This window comes from Myotis lucifugus, unplaced genomic scaffold (genome assembly GCF_000147115.1).
Source record: "Myotis lucifugus unplaced genomic scaffold, Myoluc2.0 scaffold_134, whole genome shotgun sequence".
NCBI lineage: Eukaryota > Metazoa > Chordata > Mammalia > Chiroptera > Vespertilionidae > Myotis > Myotis lucifugus.
The window spans coordinates 337,923-356,361 of record NW_005871182.1 but is presented as its reverse complement, the minus strand read 5'-3'; the positions used below and the strand labels follow the sequence as shown (position 1 = coordinate 356,361).

The 18,439-nt window shown below is 48.0% G+C and overlaps 1 protein-coding gene across 1 annotated transcript in view; it reads left to right on the top strand.

The window, feature by feature from the left end:
• The window catches only part of ALK (ALK receptor tyrosine kinase), a 67,609-nt gene that overhangs the window by 16,974 nt on the left and 32,196 nt on the right, over positions 1-18,439 (top strand). Inside the window, exon 4 of the mRNA XM_023758627.1 lies at positions 14,621-14,783. Within this exon, the coding sequence (XP_023614395.1) occupies positions 14,621-14,783 (163 nt within the window). The remainder of the gene's footprint in view (positions 1-14,620; positions 14,784-18,439) is intronic.

The window sequence follows — 18,439 nt, the reverse complement described above, 5'->3', positions numbered from 1 at the left end:
CTGGAACACAGCTTCCTCTACTGAGCGGCCCAGCCTCAGAGCAGGGTGATGGGCAGATGGCTGTGGGTCAGCATTGGGTCTTCAGACCCCCTTCTGAAGCAACCCCAACTCAAAGGGAAGAGGACACTGAGCCTCAGTAGGCTCCTCAGTAGGCTTTAGAGAACCCAATAAAGAGCTAGTGCTTCCCCCAGGATCCACTGCCACATCAGGGAGCAGCTCAGGTGAGGGAGAAGCCGAGGCAGGCTCCCAACTCCCCTTCCCCTGCTGTGTTTCAGTAGCGGGAGGCATCTCTCCCCCAGCCTGACAGACTTCCAGTCCCACCTTGCTGTGGACCCTAGCGGTGTGTGGTGGGGGTGCCTCTGTCTTCATCAAGAGGATTTATAGGGGGAGGGGAGCAGAGCCTCCTTTCCCCACCACCCACAAGATACGGTCCACCAGGCCCTCTGCATCAGCACTGGCCAGGACTCAGGCTCATGGTCAGGGAGAGGAGGCTGCCCCTGGATCCATGTTGAGCCCACAGTTCCAGCAGACTCCTCTGAGGGCAGGCCAGTGCTCAGAAATGCTGAGCAGGACCAGATCCAAGCCAGGAGCTCAGAGAACTCACAGATTAGAAAAGGAGAGAACAGGTAGACAATGATGCAGTCCAGTTACATGCCTATGGCGAGAGAGTGCTGCAGAGGAGGGTCCTGGAGGAGAGGGTCCTAGAGGAGGAGGGTCCTGGAGGAGAAGGGACCTGAAGAAGGAGGGTCCTGCAGGAGGAGGGGTCCATGGGCTCATGGAGAGGCCTAGGTCAGGGCCACACCCACTCAAATAATCACCAGGCAAACACTGGCCTGACACCCACCTTCCATGCGACCAGCGCAACAGGGGCAAAAAAAAAAAATGTAGATTTCAGGTCCCCTTCCTTACCAGCTGTGGGCCACGTACTCATTGCTGTGGAGCTTCTGGCCCAAGGGAGCCAAGTGGCCTGGGAACGGGGAGATCACAGCCTGCAACTTAACCCGAACTTAGAGCTCCTACCTGGGAGGCCCCCTAGAGAGGACGGGAGGGCCGGGGCCCCGGGGGCAAGGGAAGGAAAGGAGTAATCCATGAGCACACCTGACCCTGGCTAGGGTGTTCCACACGTCAGCTCCTCCCATCCTCACTGCCCAGGGACAGCTACTGCTGTTCCCACCGTAGGGAGGAGGAAGATGATCCGGAAGAATGTACGTGGCCCACAGCTGGTAAGGAAGGGGACCTGAAATCTACATTTTTTTTCAACCAGCTGAGCTACTTCTGAGTATCCAAGTCTCCAACCCACAGATCAACACCAAAAATGAAAAGAGGGGTAGTGCGTCCCAGTTGAGAGCCCCTGCATGATCAGTAAACAAATCAATTGTCAGAGGAGACAAGATAAGATTTTCCTGCCAAAGTTCAGCGCTGTCTGTTTCTGCTGGGCTGGAGCGGGCGGCTGGCTAGGGCACCACCTGGAGACACCGAGGCAGTTTCGGGAGACTCACTCACAGAGCTTCCAAATCTCCCTAAATACACCTCGTCTCCTCCCCCCGCCCTCCCTGAGCCAGCTCTCCCCTCCAATGAGGGCCTGGCAGGGAAAAGCCCGGCCAGGTGCCTCACGAAGCATTCTCGGAAGCCTGAGTCACTAACTAATCAGAAAAGAACAGAGAAAATGGGACAAGTATTAAGTCTGAGAAAATTACATTTGTCAGCTTTGCACATACAATTACACTAACCAAATGGTTGGGATAATGCAATCACTGAGCTCCGGGCGCTCTCCCTCTCTCTCTAACGAGCATTAGTGGTGAGGCGGTGGGAGCAGGCTCGCCATCCTGTCTCTCTCTGAAAGCCCAGGTAAGGACAGGCGGGACCCCTGTCCCGTGACCTGCCTCCGCTTCCTTACCCCTCTCTCCTCGGGCTGTGTAGGGAGAGTGGGAAGGGATCTGCTCAGTCTAATTGAGAACCGGCCTGAACCTTGGGCCCAACCCGCAAGTCACCACAATTCATGGAGTCCTGGCTCAAACCACAGTCTTGCCTCCGAGTTGGTTGGTGACAGTTGGTTTACCGTTTTCTGAGTGGGATCATAAAAAGAGCACTGGACCGGGAGTCAGAACCCCTGGGCCTGGCCTGGGGGGGACCTGCACTAGCCAGCTGTGATCCTGGGCATCCCTCATCTGGTGCCTGGACATGTCACCAGATAACAGAGATAACAGAGCTCATGTAAGAGGGGCCAACGTGAACATGGACCAGGGCGGGAAAACTGGTATTTTTTAAAGTCAAGGTTTGAAGTAGACAGTCTCCAGGTCCTTCCCCGTCCCCAGCCCCGTGGTCTGAGGGTGAAGGGTACGGCGTAAGGGAGCCCGAGTGTTACCTGGCCCAGCTCTCTAATTAACCCAGGACACGGTGAATGTGCCCAGAAGTGAGGGTGACAGGCTGTCCGGTCCCACATACGCTCCTGTGATTCAAGAACAGATGCCAATTCCAATGAGAAAGTTTTATGTGTTTCATATAAATTGATTGGGTCTATTTCTGCTAAACGCATTATCCATTCACCACAGAACAACTATTAGAGTTAATAGAATTTGTAGCGAGAGCCATTATGTTCCAAGCATGCCTTCTGGGGATGACGGCATTGCTGGAAAGCAGGCTTTGCGGGGCCAGCCCCTTGCTCAGAGCCTGGCCTTTCACGCACTGGGGTCTTCGTTCCAGCGCAGCCTTCTCCGCTCAGGCCCTGCAGGCCCAGCCAGGCCACCAGCAGCTGCGGTGGGCTCTCTCATATGCGGTCTCTCAGTTACTGGTACTATATGATCCTCCTTTTACAGATGAGGTAACCGAGGCCCACAGAGATTAAGTAACTTTGCCCTAAATTTTACAACTGATATAAAAGGCTAAAGGATGGCTTTAATATCGCATAGAAAACTAAAATCTCCTAAGCCAAATAACATTTGGAAGGATACAGTGGTGATACATTTTAAAGCAGGGGTGGGGAACCTTTTTTCTGCCAAGGGCCATTTGGCTATTTATAACATCATTCACGGGCCATACAAAAGTATCAGCTTAAAAGTTAGCTGCTGTATTTGGTCAAACATTTAATTAACTCACCCCTAATGCCTTGGCAGGGTCAGACCAAATGACTTTGTGGGCCTTATACAGCCTGTTGGCTGGACGTTCCCCACCCCTGATTTAAAAGAATCCCACTGTTGAAAAGGTCTCCTAGAGGAATCTCCCATCTCTCAAACTCCTGTTTCTAATGTCAGTTTTTGGTTAAACAGAGCACATCTGCATCTTCTCTAATATTCAAAACAGTGCTCTAGGCACACAATGCACCACGCACAGGCAAGAGAGCTGATCACTGCAGCAAATTGGCGGCCCTCTGTGGCTCCAGCCTTCACTGGTGCACGTGGCCCGCACTCGGTCAGCACCCATTCTACTGGGTGTGGCAACTCGAAGAGCTCGGCAGGCGTGGGCCACAGATACAACTCCTGGAAACTGTTAGGCGCTGACCGTTTTCCTGCTCAGCTGGCCTGCTATTGCACTGAGAGCCTCATGTTCTCTCCTGTTTTACTAATTTTAGATTCTCGTCTATTTATAGCAAACTAGTGATGACGCAGGAAGCACCAGCCTTAACAAGGTTCCTGGGTGCCCAGTCACTGCAGCAGGTGCGCCCTCCTAATTAGGATGTCACTCTTTATTTCGCTGCGCCTCTCTCCCCCAAACGCTCCAGGAAGAGAGCTGGCGTGGAACTAATTCGGATTCATGATCCCCATTACTGACGTTAAGGAGTCTTGTCCAGTGCAAGCAGCTTTGCATGCGGGAGAGCCAGTCCACCTCCTTAACGGGTGGCCAACACCGAGGCGCAGGGGCTGCTCTGTTGCATGTCCACAGGTGGCGGGTTAGAACTGGAGGCTCCCCGGCAGAGTGCCGCCCGCAGCAGAGCTTCCCAGGTGAATGTTCCCTGCAGGCTGCCTCTTTTCACCTGCCCACAGTGACTAAGCACATCCAGCATATCTCATTGATCCCTCCAACCGCGCCCCCCCCCCCGCCCCCCGCACTCCCCTTCAGAAGCAGCAGGCACAGCTTTTAGAGCACTGACTGCCTTTGTTCAAGTCCCAGCTGTGCCACGTGCTGTAAGTCACTCCCTTCTCCTTTCTGAGTCTTTGTTTCCCCACCTTAAAACATGGTGTTCACATCCCATAGGTGTGATGAAAGGATCACGTGAGAGAATATGTGTCCAGGGCTTATGTGAGCCACGATTATTTTCCCCAGTGCAGAACTGAAGAAACCGAATCAGAAAGGCTTTGGGACTTGCCCCACCAGTAAACTGCAAAGCCAGGGACCAGCTCACTCCAAAGTCTTCCCGCCCTAACTCCACGCCCCCTAGGAGCCATCCCCTTGCTGCCTGTCGCTGGCCACAGTACAAAGGAGAAGCTTTGCTGCTTCCAGATCCACTTTTTCCTCTTTCCAGTCAGGAGATTTGCCTCAGTGTTCACTGCAGAAGATATCATTGCTTTCTAGTTGATGTTTTCACAATTTCCTGAATCCCAATTCTAAAATATATATATATGGAGAGAGAGAGAGAGAGAGAGAGAGAGAGAGAGAGCTGAGTTTATTTTCACCAGCATGTGCTGTGTGCCTGCTCTGTGCCAAGCTCTGGGGCCTGTCGCTGGGAATGAGTCCAAGTGTCCCTCCTGGAAACTGTGCCACCCAGAGCTGGGCTCACATAAGCCCGAGATGAAGCCACTGCTCTCCCAGCACAAGAAAGATGGTTCCCATTCCAATTTCCAATCACACACACACACACGGAGTTAGGACAGGACCCCACTCCATGGCTCTGACTTTATCCTCCCCTGGAGGGTGACAAGATCTCATCCAAGATGGATGCTTTGCAAATTATCCTGAACTGATCATCCTTCTTTAAAAGAAATCCAGTATCCTTTGAGAAAGCCAGGAATCAATAGTGTTACATTAGAACTGCCTGACCCTGGGCCCCACTGGAGAAATAGTGTAGCATTATCCAGCTCTGACAGGCTCCAAAACACCTCACAAACCTCTAATCTAACACTATAGACTAGTGTGGGAGTTATGGCAAATGAAGATCAAACAGCTTAACACCACGCCCTGGCTCCTCTTAGCCACGGAGAGGATTCTGTCATCCTCTCGCCTGGCTGGCCTGAGAAAACATGTTTTCCCCCTTTGGTTCAGTGAAAGGTGACATAAGTGGGAGACAACAAATGGTCCAGGAACTCTGGTCTCTGCACGCCTTGATTAAGAGCATTTAGCTTCAAGACCATCAGTGCAAGTGCATTAAACGCTTATTATTTGGGAAGTCCCCTTTTTTTTTTTAATTAAATTTTTATTGTTCAGATTACATTTGTTCCTCTTCCCCCCCCCCATAACTCCCCTCCTTCCAGTTCCCGCCCCACCCTCCGCCCTCACTCCCCACCCACTGTCCTCATCCATAGGTGCAAGCGCTTATTATTTGGGAAGTCCCCTTTTAATTATCATCCTCCCAGACTTGCTGTTCCTGCCTCAAAACCACGCTGCCTCCCCTGGAAGCCTGTTAACTCTCTCTGCTTGTTACAGCAAAGCTTCAGTGTCCTGAGCAGCTGTCATTTTGTTTAAATTCATCTAGGCCTGGAGCTGGACAGGGGAACTAGGAGGTGAAAGGCTGAAATGCTAATTCTAGGGCACAAAAGGGGATTCTTCCCACTCGCTCCTTCACTGGGAAGAGGAAAAGCAATGAGAGGTGGCATTACCGTAGCCATTACTGAGTCAGGGAAGAGAGAGAGGGCCCTGGGAAGGACCTGGCCCAGCCAGTGCCCTCCACGCTGGGTGCTTACACAAATGAGGAGGCCAAAGAAAGTACTGGCTGCTGGGCCAGGGCTTTGGGGTGACTGGATAGTTATCTATTGCTTCATAATAAATGACCATAAATGTGGTGGCTTAAAATCACACACATTAATTATACTAGTTTCTGTGGGTCAGGAAACGAGCAATAGCTCAGCTGAGTCCTCTGCTTCATAATTTCTCAGAAGGTTACAATTAGGTGTTAGCCAGGGCTGGTTCTCATCTGAAAGCTCGAGCGGGAAAGAGTCATCCCTCCACGCTCACTTGGCTGTTGGCAGTTCCTGGAGAAGCAGTGAGGGAAGGGCAGGCAGGGTGTGTGGAGAAAGATACATTTTCAAACAAATCCCAGGCCATTGGATCTGGGATGGCTGATTTGGTTTTTATAGTGAATGTCGACAGTTTCTTCATAATAACTGTTGAGAGCAAATTTTATTCATTTAATTATCATTTATTAAATAACTGACAGGTTGAATGATCCTCTTCCAAGATCAATGTTCACAGCTAAGGAAAATAAGGCATAGCTCAAGCTTAACCAGCATTCTAACAAAGAATCATAAAAACTCTCCAGAATAGCTCCCTGGAAAATAGGACTATTTCTTTTCCCTCAACTGGCTTTATGACTTTCATTCTAGTAACGAATCCATTCAGTCAATCAACTGATCAGTTCCATCAGCCATTGGGTCAGTGGAGTGTCCACACTGCTGAGGAGCAGGATTCAAGCATTTTCTTATAGACTGGGGGCTCCTTGGGTTTCAGTAACGTGGGTGTGGGTGTCCAAATATGAGTGTGTGCTAGTGTGGTCCTACTTGCTCCGCCCACTACTTTTCTTTCTGTTCTTGACATTTGGATTTCCCTCTTTCACGTGTCCCTGTTCTCCAGTTTATCTTAGAGGGTCTGGGCCCCAGACCCAGGAGCCAGGACATGCTTTCTTCCTAGCTCCAAATCACCAGGCCTCTTGGGCTCCTGCACCTCCGTCAGCCCACCTGCCAGAGGTGTTACAGTCCCAAAGGCCTTGCAAGGATTTCACCCTTTGTGGCCTAGAACCAAACAATAAGCAAGGACTATTAAGAATGAAGCCGTGAGGGGTTCTGACTCCCCACACTGTTGCCTTTCTCTCAGGAGCCAGGGGACCTTACAACAGGAGTGAGCTAACCCCACTAATATAGCCCAGTGGTCAAGCCCTCGACCAAGGCTTTCTCTCCCCAGTCTGAGGACAGAGCAGATTAAGGCAGAAATCAATGACGCTTCAGGCCTGAGTGTGGCAAAGCTCAGATTTGGACCACCACCCTTTCCCACTTAATTCTCAAACCACATCCATTATTTGTAACCACCAGATGGGTGAGTCCGCAGCACCCATCTCAATATCACCTACTTAACACAGCTCTGGCCTGAAGCCAACGTGGGGATAACCAAATTAGCCCCAAGGCGTCCCTTAACTTAATTTTGACAGTTCTGCTTTCAGGATAGTGTTTTTCCCTGTGACCTTTCTCTTCTCTCACGTGTTACTGACGTTCCCTCAGGGAGCAGGGGTGGGTAAGAGCACAGCACAGCAGCCATCCCAGGCGCCATTAGAAACTCCCTCCGATTGCCGGTGTCAGAGCTGTTTAGGGTAATTCAGTTCTGAAAGCAGCTTTTATCTCAACAGCCCTGACTTGCTGCCCTGTTGTTAGGGAGCTCACTCACTGGGAGGTTCCTCTCAGTGAAACAATGTCTGCCTCCCAGCAGAGAGGACCCTGGGCCTCTGGCCTTTATTCCTGGGAGACCTCAGCATTCTCAGGCATCCTGTCCATCTAGAGCAGTGATGGCGAACCCATGACACACGTGTCAGAGGTGACCCGCGAACTCACTTTTTTGGTTGATTTTTCTTTGTCAAATGGCATTTAAATATGTAAAATAAATATCAAAAATATAAGTCTTTGTTTTACGATGGTTGCAAATATCAAAAAATTTCTATATGTGACACGGCACCAGAGTTAAGTTAGGGTTTTTCAAAATGCTGACACGCCGAGCTCAAAAGGTTCGCCATCACGGGTCTAGAGCAGCGGTTCTCAACCTGTGGGTCGCGACCCCTTTGGGGATCGAACGACCCTTTCACAGGGGTCGCCTAAGACCATCGGAAAACACATATATAATTACATATTGTTTTTGTGATTAATCACTATGCTTTAATTATGTTCAATTTGTAACAATGAAAATACATCCTGCATATCAGATATGTACATTACGATTCATAACAGTAGCAAAATTACAGTTATGAAGTAGCAACGAAAATAATTTTATGGTTGGGGGTCACCACAACGTGAGGAACTGTATTAAAAGGTCGCGGCATTAGGAAGGTTGAGAACCACTGGTCTAGAGGAACTGTGTGAGAGCAAAGGAGCCAATGATGTCAGAGGGAGAAAAGATCATGTGTGTGAGCACAGCCAGTACAAAAGACAGGGCTAGTGTTACAATTACTGATGTTACCACCTGCTAACTTCTCATCAAAAGACACCCCAAGAGAGAAACCACCAGAAAGCTTTGCACAAATGAACGGGTGTGTGTGTGTATGCAAGTACATGCAAACAGTCAGTCGGAATAACTAGAACAACATGGAAAATGAATCAACTAAAAACGGTGCTGCTGAACATGTAACTGCACGAGCCCACGTGCCCACCTCAGCCTCAGGTTTTCTCTGTAACCGCAGGCCACTTGGCCACCTTTCTACACTATTGCCTACCTGATGAGACACAAGTAATCATTCTTCCCCCTTTCCTATCTACTGACCTAACAGTTGTAAAAAGCTAAACTTACTGGAGGATGGAGGTGCTACATAAATGCACTGTAACTAAACACCTTGAACTTGAATGGTCCACAGATTCCCAGCCCTGTTTGCTCACAGCCATTGTAGCATCCTTTTATCTGAGATTACACTTCCCGTGCCTTCTACCATCCACCAAATACAAGTTTCAAAATATAAAGGCATTCCAAAACTATTAAATAAAGGCTCCTGCATTTAGCTGCCCCTCAGCCTGATACACAAGAGAGGTTTAGGGCCACTTTCACACCCTCACCCAACATTGGGTATAAAATAGATTAAACATAAGAAAACATCAGCATGGACACTAAGAAACTATATCTGACAGTAGAGAGAGAAGAAAGTGAGTCAGTATAAAATATTTATATCTGAAGCCATTTAGTGAAGGGCCAAACAGAACAGCTAGCTAAGTCTGGGAGGCACTATGAAGAAAGAGTTAAATTCTACTTAGTGAGCTGCATGATGTAGCAGCAGCTTCTAGGCCATGGTCATTGGCGATGCCAATGAGGTGAAATCTGAAAAACCCTACAGCCCCAGGAATTGGAGTGCAGGCGAGGAACTGACCAGATAGATGGTATAAAGGGGTTAATCATAGCAAATGACCTCAAGTAATTCCTACATTAAGATTTTTTTCAGGGATTCTGGGAATATAGCGGTGATGGCAGTAACAGCATGAAGAAAACAGAGTAGCACATATAATATACTCAAGGGTAAAGAATTTTATCAACATCCAAAAACTCAAAGAGTATTCCTCCCATGAATCCTAAAGAATCTACTTGAAAACAAGCTTCAGACAACCAAAATGCCTGGAGATACATCCGCATGACTGATGTAAGCATTAAACACATAGTATTTACAGAAGTAAGACTAAGGACTAAAGAGGAAAGAGTACTATGTGTAATCGCAATATGCCCAAACAGTGTAGGTAGAATACAACTTCAAGGAATATAGGAGAATGGAGAGCACATATATTTTAAAAATTTTAACAGGTCTCGGTTTTTATATTGATGATGGTATTGTGGTAGTGTTACTACTCTGATACTATTGTGTGCTTAATGATGGAAAAAGTAAATGAGTTTCCCATGTAGATGGGTGGTTTGTCTAATTTGGTTTTGTCTTTTTGGTAGTCACATGCAAGTCATATTGAGCACCTGAAATGTGAATAGTCTGAACTGGGCTGTGTTGTAAGTGTTAAACCCATGCATAATGTAAAATAAAATAAAAATAGTATAAAGAAAAAAAAAGCAAATGAGTAATTATAAAATGTTTTAATTCTATTAGAATGTTCCTAAGAACCAAGATTCTCAGTGTGGAAAAAAGAAATATGGATTAATATAGAAGAGATTAAAACTCTGTAATCCTGAATTTGAATTGAAAGTATCAGTGTGACAATGGAATACTATGCTGCTGTAAAAAGGAAGGAACTCCTACCATTTGCAACAGCATGGATGGACCTGAGAGCTTTATGCTAAGCGAAATAAGTCAGTCAGAGAAAGATAAATATCACATGATCTCACTCATTTGTGGAATATAATGAGCAACATAAACTGATGAACAAAAACAGATCCAGAGACAGAGAAGCATCAATCAGACCGTCAAACCTCAGAGGGAAGGCAGGGGAGGGTGGCGGTAAGGGGGAGAGATCAATCAAAGGACTTGTATGCATGCATATAAGCATAACCAATGGACATAGACACCAGGGGGGTGAGTACATGAGCTGGGGGGAGGGTTGAGGGGGGTAAGGGGGGATAACAACACATATGTAATACCTTAATCAATAAAGAAAAAAATAGTAATAAAAAAAGAAAGTATCAGTGTGAGCTCATGAGGTATTTTGTCATATCCGTGTGTGTACTTCATATATGTGTATGTTTATACTGATATACATATGTACACACACAGATATTGCCTAGCTCTGTCACTAAAGAACCCTAGACACCAACCAGTAGCAATAAGTGTCTATAGCCTTCAAGGTGTGTAATTAAAATACCTTTCCCCAAAGAAACAAAGACTTTGGAGAAAATGGCTGAACCCAGGTCTCGGGAAGGCACATTTTGTTGTACCAGATAGCAAGAAAGCAAAAGAGCTCGGGAGGCTCACCACTGATCAAAAATGTGACATTCTGAGCTTCTAAAGGATAATAGGGGTCAATTAGAACTAAAAAATATGTTTAAATTCAAGAATTTATATCATGTATACACAACTAATTGGTCAACTTTAGAGGATGATAAATAACTAATTCATTACCTTGAAAACTATAATAAGGAGAAAGAATTGAGCATTTATCCTGCATGGGTAACCAAATAGTAGATAAGAGGAAGCATCGCTTTATAAATGTGTTCCAACTGATAAATAAGAAGAAAAGGTATAATTTGAGTATCATTATTTTGCAGCTCCCAATAAATACATGGGCCTAGGCATTAAGCTTCTACAACTGCGAACATCAAAAAAAAAAAGCAATCATCGGGCATTGATTGTATATCTAGAAGGAGCACTGCTCCACTGTTTAAAGAGTTGAGACAGATGGTAGAAATGTTTTAACCTCCTAATGGCTACAATATGTACATTATTTTTACTTCACCCTAATAAGGAGCATAATTTATTCATTTTCATTACGTATTCAAATTTTCCAATTTACAATAAAGAATGGTACTGTATATATTATGGATGATGAATTTAATCCTGGTTTGATGTAATGGGATCTATGATGGTGATCAAAATGGTTCGATATACCACAGGTTCCATGAAGTTCAGCCCAGTCAACAGATAAGGGTAAATTTCAGTTCCAAGGACCAGAATCAAAATGGTACAAAAGGGCCCTAGCCGGTTTGGCTCAGTGGATAGAGCATCAGCCTGCAGACCGAAGGGTCCTGGGTTAGATTCCAGTCAATGGCACATACTTAGGTTGCAGGCTTCTCCCCGGCCTGGGCCCTAGTAGGCGAGCATGCAAGAGGCAACCAATTGATGTGTTTCTCTCACATCAGTGTTTCTCTCTGTCTTTCCCTCTCTCTTCCACTCTCTCTGAAAATCAGTGGAAAAAAATGTCTTCGGTGAAGATTTTTTTTTAAATGGTACAAAAGTTCCTTATGAGCCATTGAGTGCTCTTCTGTGATACAACCACCTAGGCCTTCAGCATGAGGCAGATCCTCATTATTGCGATTAACAGCCGTAGTTGAGAACTTATTTTCTTTTGTATCGTGCTTTATTTCTTTGCATTCAGTTGAGCAGACAAGATGGCTTAACAACAGTAATAAAACCAGTACAATCGCTGTCTATCCCATGGTTTTTCAGCATTGTGCTGTGTATTACTAATTGATTTGTTTCTTCTTAGAGGGTTCTGCAATATACTTAAAATGAAACCCAGTGCTTAATGGATTTTTCTTTGCTCAAATGTCTAATAACCAATCAGTATTTTGATGTTTGTGGGTTCTTTATACAATTTAGATGTGAGTGAATATTAAACTAGGCTTCCAGTGTGTGGTAAAAGAACAAGATAAATGATAAGTAAGAACAAGATAAAACTCCGTAAATGAGTTTTAACACAATAGTTTTTTGTTTTGTTTTCAAAGTAAGAAAAGAGGACAGCGCCAGCCTTCCTTCCTTCCCTGCCTCCAATCCAGGCTCCTCCCGGCGGCCATTTGATCCTCTCTAATGCCAAATGTTGCACTTTGCTTAGGTCATACTATAATGCCAACTGGAAGTCTAAGTAGTAGGTATTATTAGGGTAGGGTGCCAAGCCCACACCTTTAGCTCTCTTCCTCAGCACACACATAAGGGAAAATATTTATGTTGTTATGTTATGTTATGTTATGTTAGTCCCAAAAAATGTATACACACTTTAAAAGCTGATAGCTCAATTTTGGAAATGAAATGTATTTTAATAAACACTGCCCTTGTAAGCATTTAAAGTGTGTGTATACATTTTGGGGCACCCTATTGTATCACACTTGTCTTATGCCTCTACCCAGATTGATGAGGCTGAGGTTGTCTCCAAACCCGGGCTCCTTGCTGTAGGTATAGACTGGTCCTGCAGAATAGACTAGAGATGATGGGGGGAGTAGATTTCTCAACTCCCTGCACCTATCCTCATCCCAACTCACTAATTTAAATTCCTGGGAGCTGCTGGCAGAGATCTATTAGCATTCACAGACACTCCCATTGCCATATTTCCTATTCGTAACAACAGCACCAGCCTTGGGTGTAGGCAGGAGTCATTGACACAACTCACATTTTTAGAGTTTTGAACTTTACAATGACCTTTCATACCCCTTGCTTCCTTTCATTCTAATGCCAGTCCAGCCCCTTATACAGATGAAGGAACTCATCTAGGTCCCACAGTCAGTAAGTGATGAGACTACCCCCAAACCCAGGTGTCCTTGCCGATTTCAAAGCCTGTGTCCTTTCCATTTCAAACAGCCCACTCCCCCAGGTCTCAACCTCCCAACGCACCCCCACCTCCACCCCAGGCGCAGCCCACGTATTTGGGCAAGAGAGCCCTTCTGCTAAAGTGCCTTTAGTAAAGAGTTACAACCTTGAATTAACAGGTTATCCCTTTATAATACAAATAGATCAGAGAATTAACATTCAGCCATTCACACCAAAGAATTCATCAACTTCTTGCCCTTGAAACAACCTTCAGAAACCAGATAGAAATCAACATCTTCATTTGAAAAACAATGAAGTCTGGAAAAGTGTTGGGCAGCTGTAGGCCTCTTTTGTCTCCAGACCTGGGGCCAGGGCAGTGTCACGGAGCCCACCACACCTGGCCCAGGTTTCAGATGATCAACACTGCCCCTGTGAGCCCAATCTGATCGCTTGTAGTTAGTAGCCCAAATTAATCTTTCATTTTTGCATCATTAAGTTATTTGAAAGTTTTCCAAAAAATTTCACTTTAACGTTTTGGTGAACAAAGCTATATATGCCCAAATTAATCTTTCCATAATTTCCTATAGGTAGAATTCGACTTAATCTCTTAAAAGGGAAGTAATTTCTTTAATCTTATAGTGACATTTTTGTATTTGAAGTCAAAGCAGTGTATCAAGAACATGGTATTTTCAAGTCCTTATAGGTTATAAAAATGTTAGAATTCCGGCCAACATGAAATCTGACTCACAGACAGAAAGTGTGAAAGGAGACGGCCCAGGGGCGGTGGAGGGGTGGGGTGTGCTGAGTGTTCCAGAGACGCCCCAAAGGTCATCTAAGGACATGGGGTGCTCCAGGTGATGACAGATCCCAGGCAGTGGCGAGGGGCTTGGAAAAAGAAGGCAGGCACCAAAAACAATGTGACCCCAAAACCCCCAAATGTGACCTGCTTCCCTATTATTTCCACTGTTTCATCGAGAGCCCGAGAGCTGCTTATTGCAGTTCTAAACCCCAGTGGTTACGAATAAGGAGGCCAGAATAAGGAGGCCAGCCGGAAGGACAGGTCTTCCTAATCCCACGGTCCTGGGTCCCCAGGCCAGTGAGGGGTCATGGAGCTGACTGTGTCCAGGTTACTCTTTCGATCTTCTCCACACTAAGAGGATCCTACATGAAGATGCGAAGTCCTGGGGACAGGTTAGATATAGTCACGACTGCACAGGTTACATGCCTGTTGTTTGCCTGGCACTGCGCTGGACTTGATGAGTCACCGGGAGAGGGTGCAGCCTCGGCCTGCACCTGTCTCCCCTGAAACGGACCTTCTCTCATGGTATCATTTTACTGCTCTATGTTGTAGCTGGTTGCCTCCTTTTTGGTCTCCCTTAGTAGGCTCAGAGCTTCCTAATGCCAGGGTCCACGTCCGCTCCATCTACCTGACCCAGGGCCTGGCACATAGTTGACCCCAACAGCAGTTTCCAGGTTGAGTGCCGAGCGGTGTCTCTTGCCCTGATCTTGGTGCCATGTTAGTGCCATGGAGCACACAGCTCAGAGGCAGCCAGAGAGGCCCCACAGAGGAGGGAGGGTCAGGCCACGTGAGTGATTGTCTTTCTTCTTGTGTCACAGTTCACTGGCTATTTACCACGTGTGGGGCCAGTGGGCCCCACGGCCCCACGCAGGCCCAGTGCAACAATGCCTACCGGAACACCAACCTGAGCGTGGTGGTGGGGAGCGAGGGCCCCCTCAAGGGCATCCAGACCTGGAAGGTGCCAGCCACCGACACCTACAGGTGCGTATGGGGGAGAGGGGGAAGCCGAGGGGCAGAGGACTGGGGTCCTGTCTGTGGGTGCATGTCCCCGGGTGCCTGGGTGGCACACCAAAGTTCAGAGGCCACAGACTCTGACCTTTCGTAAGGACTGCAGAAGGGGAGATTTGAGATGATGGAATGGGGCAGCAGGGAAGATGCGTCCTCTATCCTCCAGGGGCCCACAGACTATTTGTGGAGATGATAGGCATGTGTGAGCCGGCTTCAGAACATTCTTTATCCTTATTATTCGCAATTATAATTATTTCTATTCTTGAATCGCACTTGGTGCTGTTCCAATGAGGCAGTGCATGTACAAACATCTGGGAAACACAAGTGCGATGCACATGAAGGACCACGTTGTTAGCCTTGCGCCTCCTTTCCCGGGACTTCACTGTTCTCAAGGGAAGTAGCTGTTCAGCTCTGTCCGTGTCCAACCCCAAGCCCACAGTATTCCCTAGAGCTGGGGTGGGGAACGTCTGGCCCACAGGCCATATAAGGCCATCGGAATCATTGGGTCTGGCCCTGCCAAGGCATTAGGCATTAATTAAAGGTTTGACCAAATGTAGCAGGCTCATTTTTAAGTTGATAATTTTGTTTGGCCCATGAATGATGTTATAAATATGCAAATAGCCCTTAGAGCAAGGCCAGGCTGGAAGGAGGCTGATGGCTCCTGGGCCACTGTGCGGTCATTAAGCAGAGCTACTGGTAGAGCTTAGACCAGTGGTGCCCATCGTCGAGTGGGCATCGGAATGACGGAGGGCTGGTTAAAGCGCAGGTGGCTGTGCCCACTCTTGGAGCGTCTCACTGTGTAGGCTTGGAGTGTGACCTTGAAAGTGTGCTTCCCCCTCTGAGCAAGTGTTTTCAGGCTCAGCCCATCTGGAGGAGGCTGGGTTGTAGAGAGTCGCTGAGATCTCCTCCCGCTCGGATATTCCTGGGCATAGGGCTGCCCTGGTCTGGTGGGCCATAGGGAAGAAGCACACCTTGCTCACGGGTGCCATCTGGACTAGAACTGAACATCGAGGAGCAGGTACCTTAACAATTGACCTTCACCGCTGACCCCAAGGGTGTCTCCTGGTGGCTCAAATGACCGGTCCGGGTCATCTGACTACACCTGAGAGGCATTTCCCACCGACCCGCTCGCTCTGCGCACACTCACTGGCCTCCTGTGGGCGAGGACAGGCAGGACAGGTCTTCCATCCTGATTCCCAGAGGAAGAAACTGGAGACTCAGAGGAGGGAAAGGGCCTGCCCAAGGCCCCACTGGAAATTAGCAGTGGAGCCCAGAGTGGGGTGCAGGAGAGACTGAGGTGCTCCATGCTCATTCAAGTGGGGTCCACTCCCTCCTCCCCCCCACCCCACCCAGCTCCCCTCAGGGTGTGGAGTCCACGCAGCCTTCGCGCTACAGCCAGCTGTGCTCTTGTTTCAGCATCCAGCAGGCAGCCGCTTTGATTTGCTGCTAATTCTTTATTTTAAAAAGATTCACAACTCAATTACAGCAGGTAACAATAGCTCACAGTCAATAACACAAAACACAAACCTAATAAACATCCATTTTGACCGGGGGCCATGGACTTAGCTGAGGGGAAAAACACAGCCTCAGCTTGTTGAGAACAGTATCTTATAATTTCCAGGAAATTGGAATGGCTGCGAGTCAGAGTCCGCATTTGAGTGGCAGGTAAATTAATTTGTCGTTTGTCAACCATCAAAAATAAACTGAGCACAGGGGTGGGGAGAAACTTCTGAGACTCCAGCTGAGGCTATCGCTCCCACACAAGTTTGTGTGGCACCATTCGTAGGGTCGGGGGTCTTCAGAGGGGCCAAGGCTGGCCTGTGCCCTGGCTCTCTACAGTGAACAGCCTTGACCCCTGACCCCTTGGCCACACCCTGCTCTCCCATTGCTCTCTAGAAATCAGGGGCTCCTTCACTCTCTGCCTCCCAGAAGTCACCCCCCGGAGAGGTGTGGACAGGCTCAGCCATGGCTACATCAGAGCAGAAGCTGCTGTTTGTCCCTCCCTGGCTATGCCCTCCAGGCACTGAGTTAGGCCCCTCACAGGCATTATCTCATTTAAATCTCACAACAATCCTTATTATCGCCCTTATATAGATGAGGAAACTGGAGATCAGCGAGGGTAAATAACTTACCCAAGGCCACACAGTAGCACTGGAAAACCCCGGGCCAGGGCGAGGGTAAGCAAGGTGCCTTGGACACAAAATCTGAGGAGGCATTGGCCCTCGAGGTCCCTTGAGCACAGACAGGGTTGGCACCAGGGAGGTGCCTAGTCCTGGCCCTGAGTCACAGCTTGCGTTTGCTTCCAGGTCTGGCTGCCTTCGAGCCCCGCTTTCTTCACTGTGGCACCTCCTGCTCCAGAGGCGATCGCCTTGTAGTGGCAGCTGGGAGCTTGCAGAGGAGTGAGCTCCGTGGTGGGGTTTCAGCCCTCAGAGGGCTGGTGAAGGAGGCACTGCCTCCCAGGGCCCCTGCAGTTAGTCCGGACAGGCAGCTGTCTGCTCCCCAGGGATTTCAGCAAGTCCACAGTCCAGGTTAAACTGTGGGGCCGAGGCCATCACACAAGAAAGCAAACTCGGCTGTTGACACCTGCTCATCAAGCCCTCTGCCTGCTTTGGAATCTACAGAGCAGATTCCTAGCCCCAAGCCCTACCCTGCACTTGCCATCAGTTTGTCATCTTCCAAATGCACTTCTTATCCCCAGGAGGGCAGGGTGCTTGTCCTCATTTTTCTCCTTGGGGTGAAAGCAAGGTTCAGAGAGGTTAAGCAAGTTGCCGCAAGTCACACAGTAGAGGGCTCTTTCCATCCCACCCCATTACCCAGCACGAGGTCAAGACCTGGATGAGGCTGACATGCAGATCGGGTTGGAGGTGGGAGAAATAAGAAAGATGGCTTAGGGAGGGGAAAACCATGTCAGGAGGAAACAACATATAAAATATAATAATTTGGCTAAATTTAAACAGGTGAAAGAATTCAGAAGGATTCATAATGCATGCAGATTGATGCAAATGATGCTGAAAATAACGAGAAGGGCACCACTTACCCCTCAGCAATAAGCAGGAAGGGGCAGGATGGGACTCGGTCTCAGGCAACAGTTTTCCAAGCAAACCACACGTTCCGCTGAAAGGACTTTCTTGAGCAACCTGGCAAAGCCCCAGGACAGAGGCGGCGGTCCACATGGCTAACTCAGGACTCCACACAGATCGCCCCTGAAACCCCACCACCAGCAGCACCCCCTCTGCCCCAGGTTTCCCTTCTCTGAGCTAAACAATTCTCACTTTCCTTTCACTAATAAGCCTTCCTTCTGCCTCAGCTTTTTAATTGTCCTTATCACGGTCTCCATTTGTAATGGGCCAGGAGCGAGGGTTTGGCTGGGGTCTGCGTGAAGTAGGGTGGGCCAGTCGCTCCTCAGCCCACCCCCTTGTGCATCCAGATGGGCCTCCCAGCAGCACGTTGGGAAGGAAATGGCCTCTGTGAGGGGAAATGTGGGATGTGAACCATGGTCTGCCAGCTCTGTGGCCTCAGAAAAGTTACTTAACCCTCTGAGCCTCAGATTCCTCATCTGTCAAATGAGATTACTACAGCTACTATTTATGGCTATCAGGGGTCCCATATGCAGCCATGCCTGGGCATTG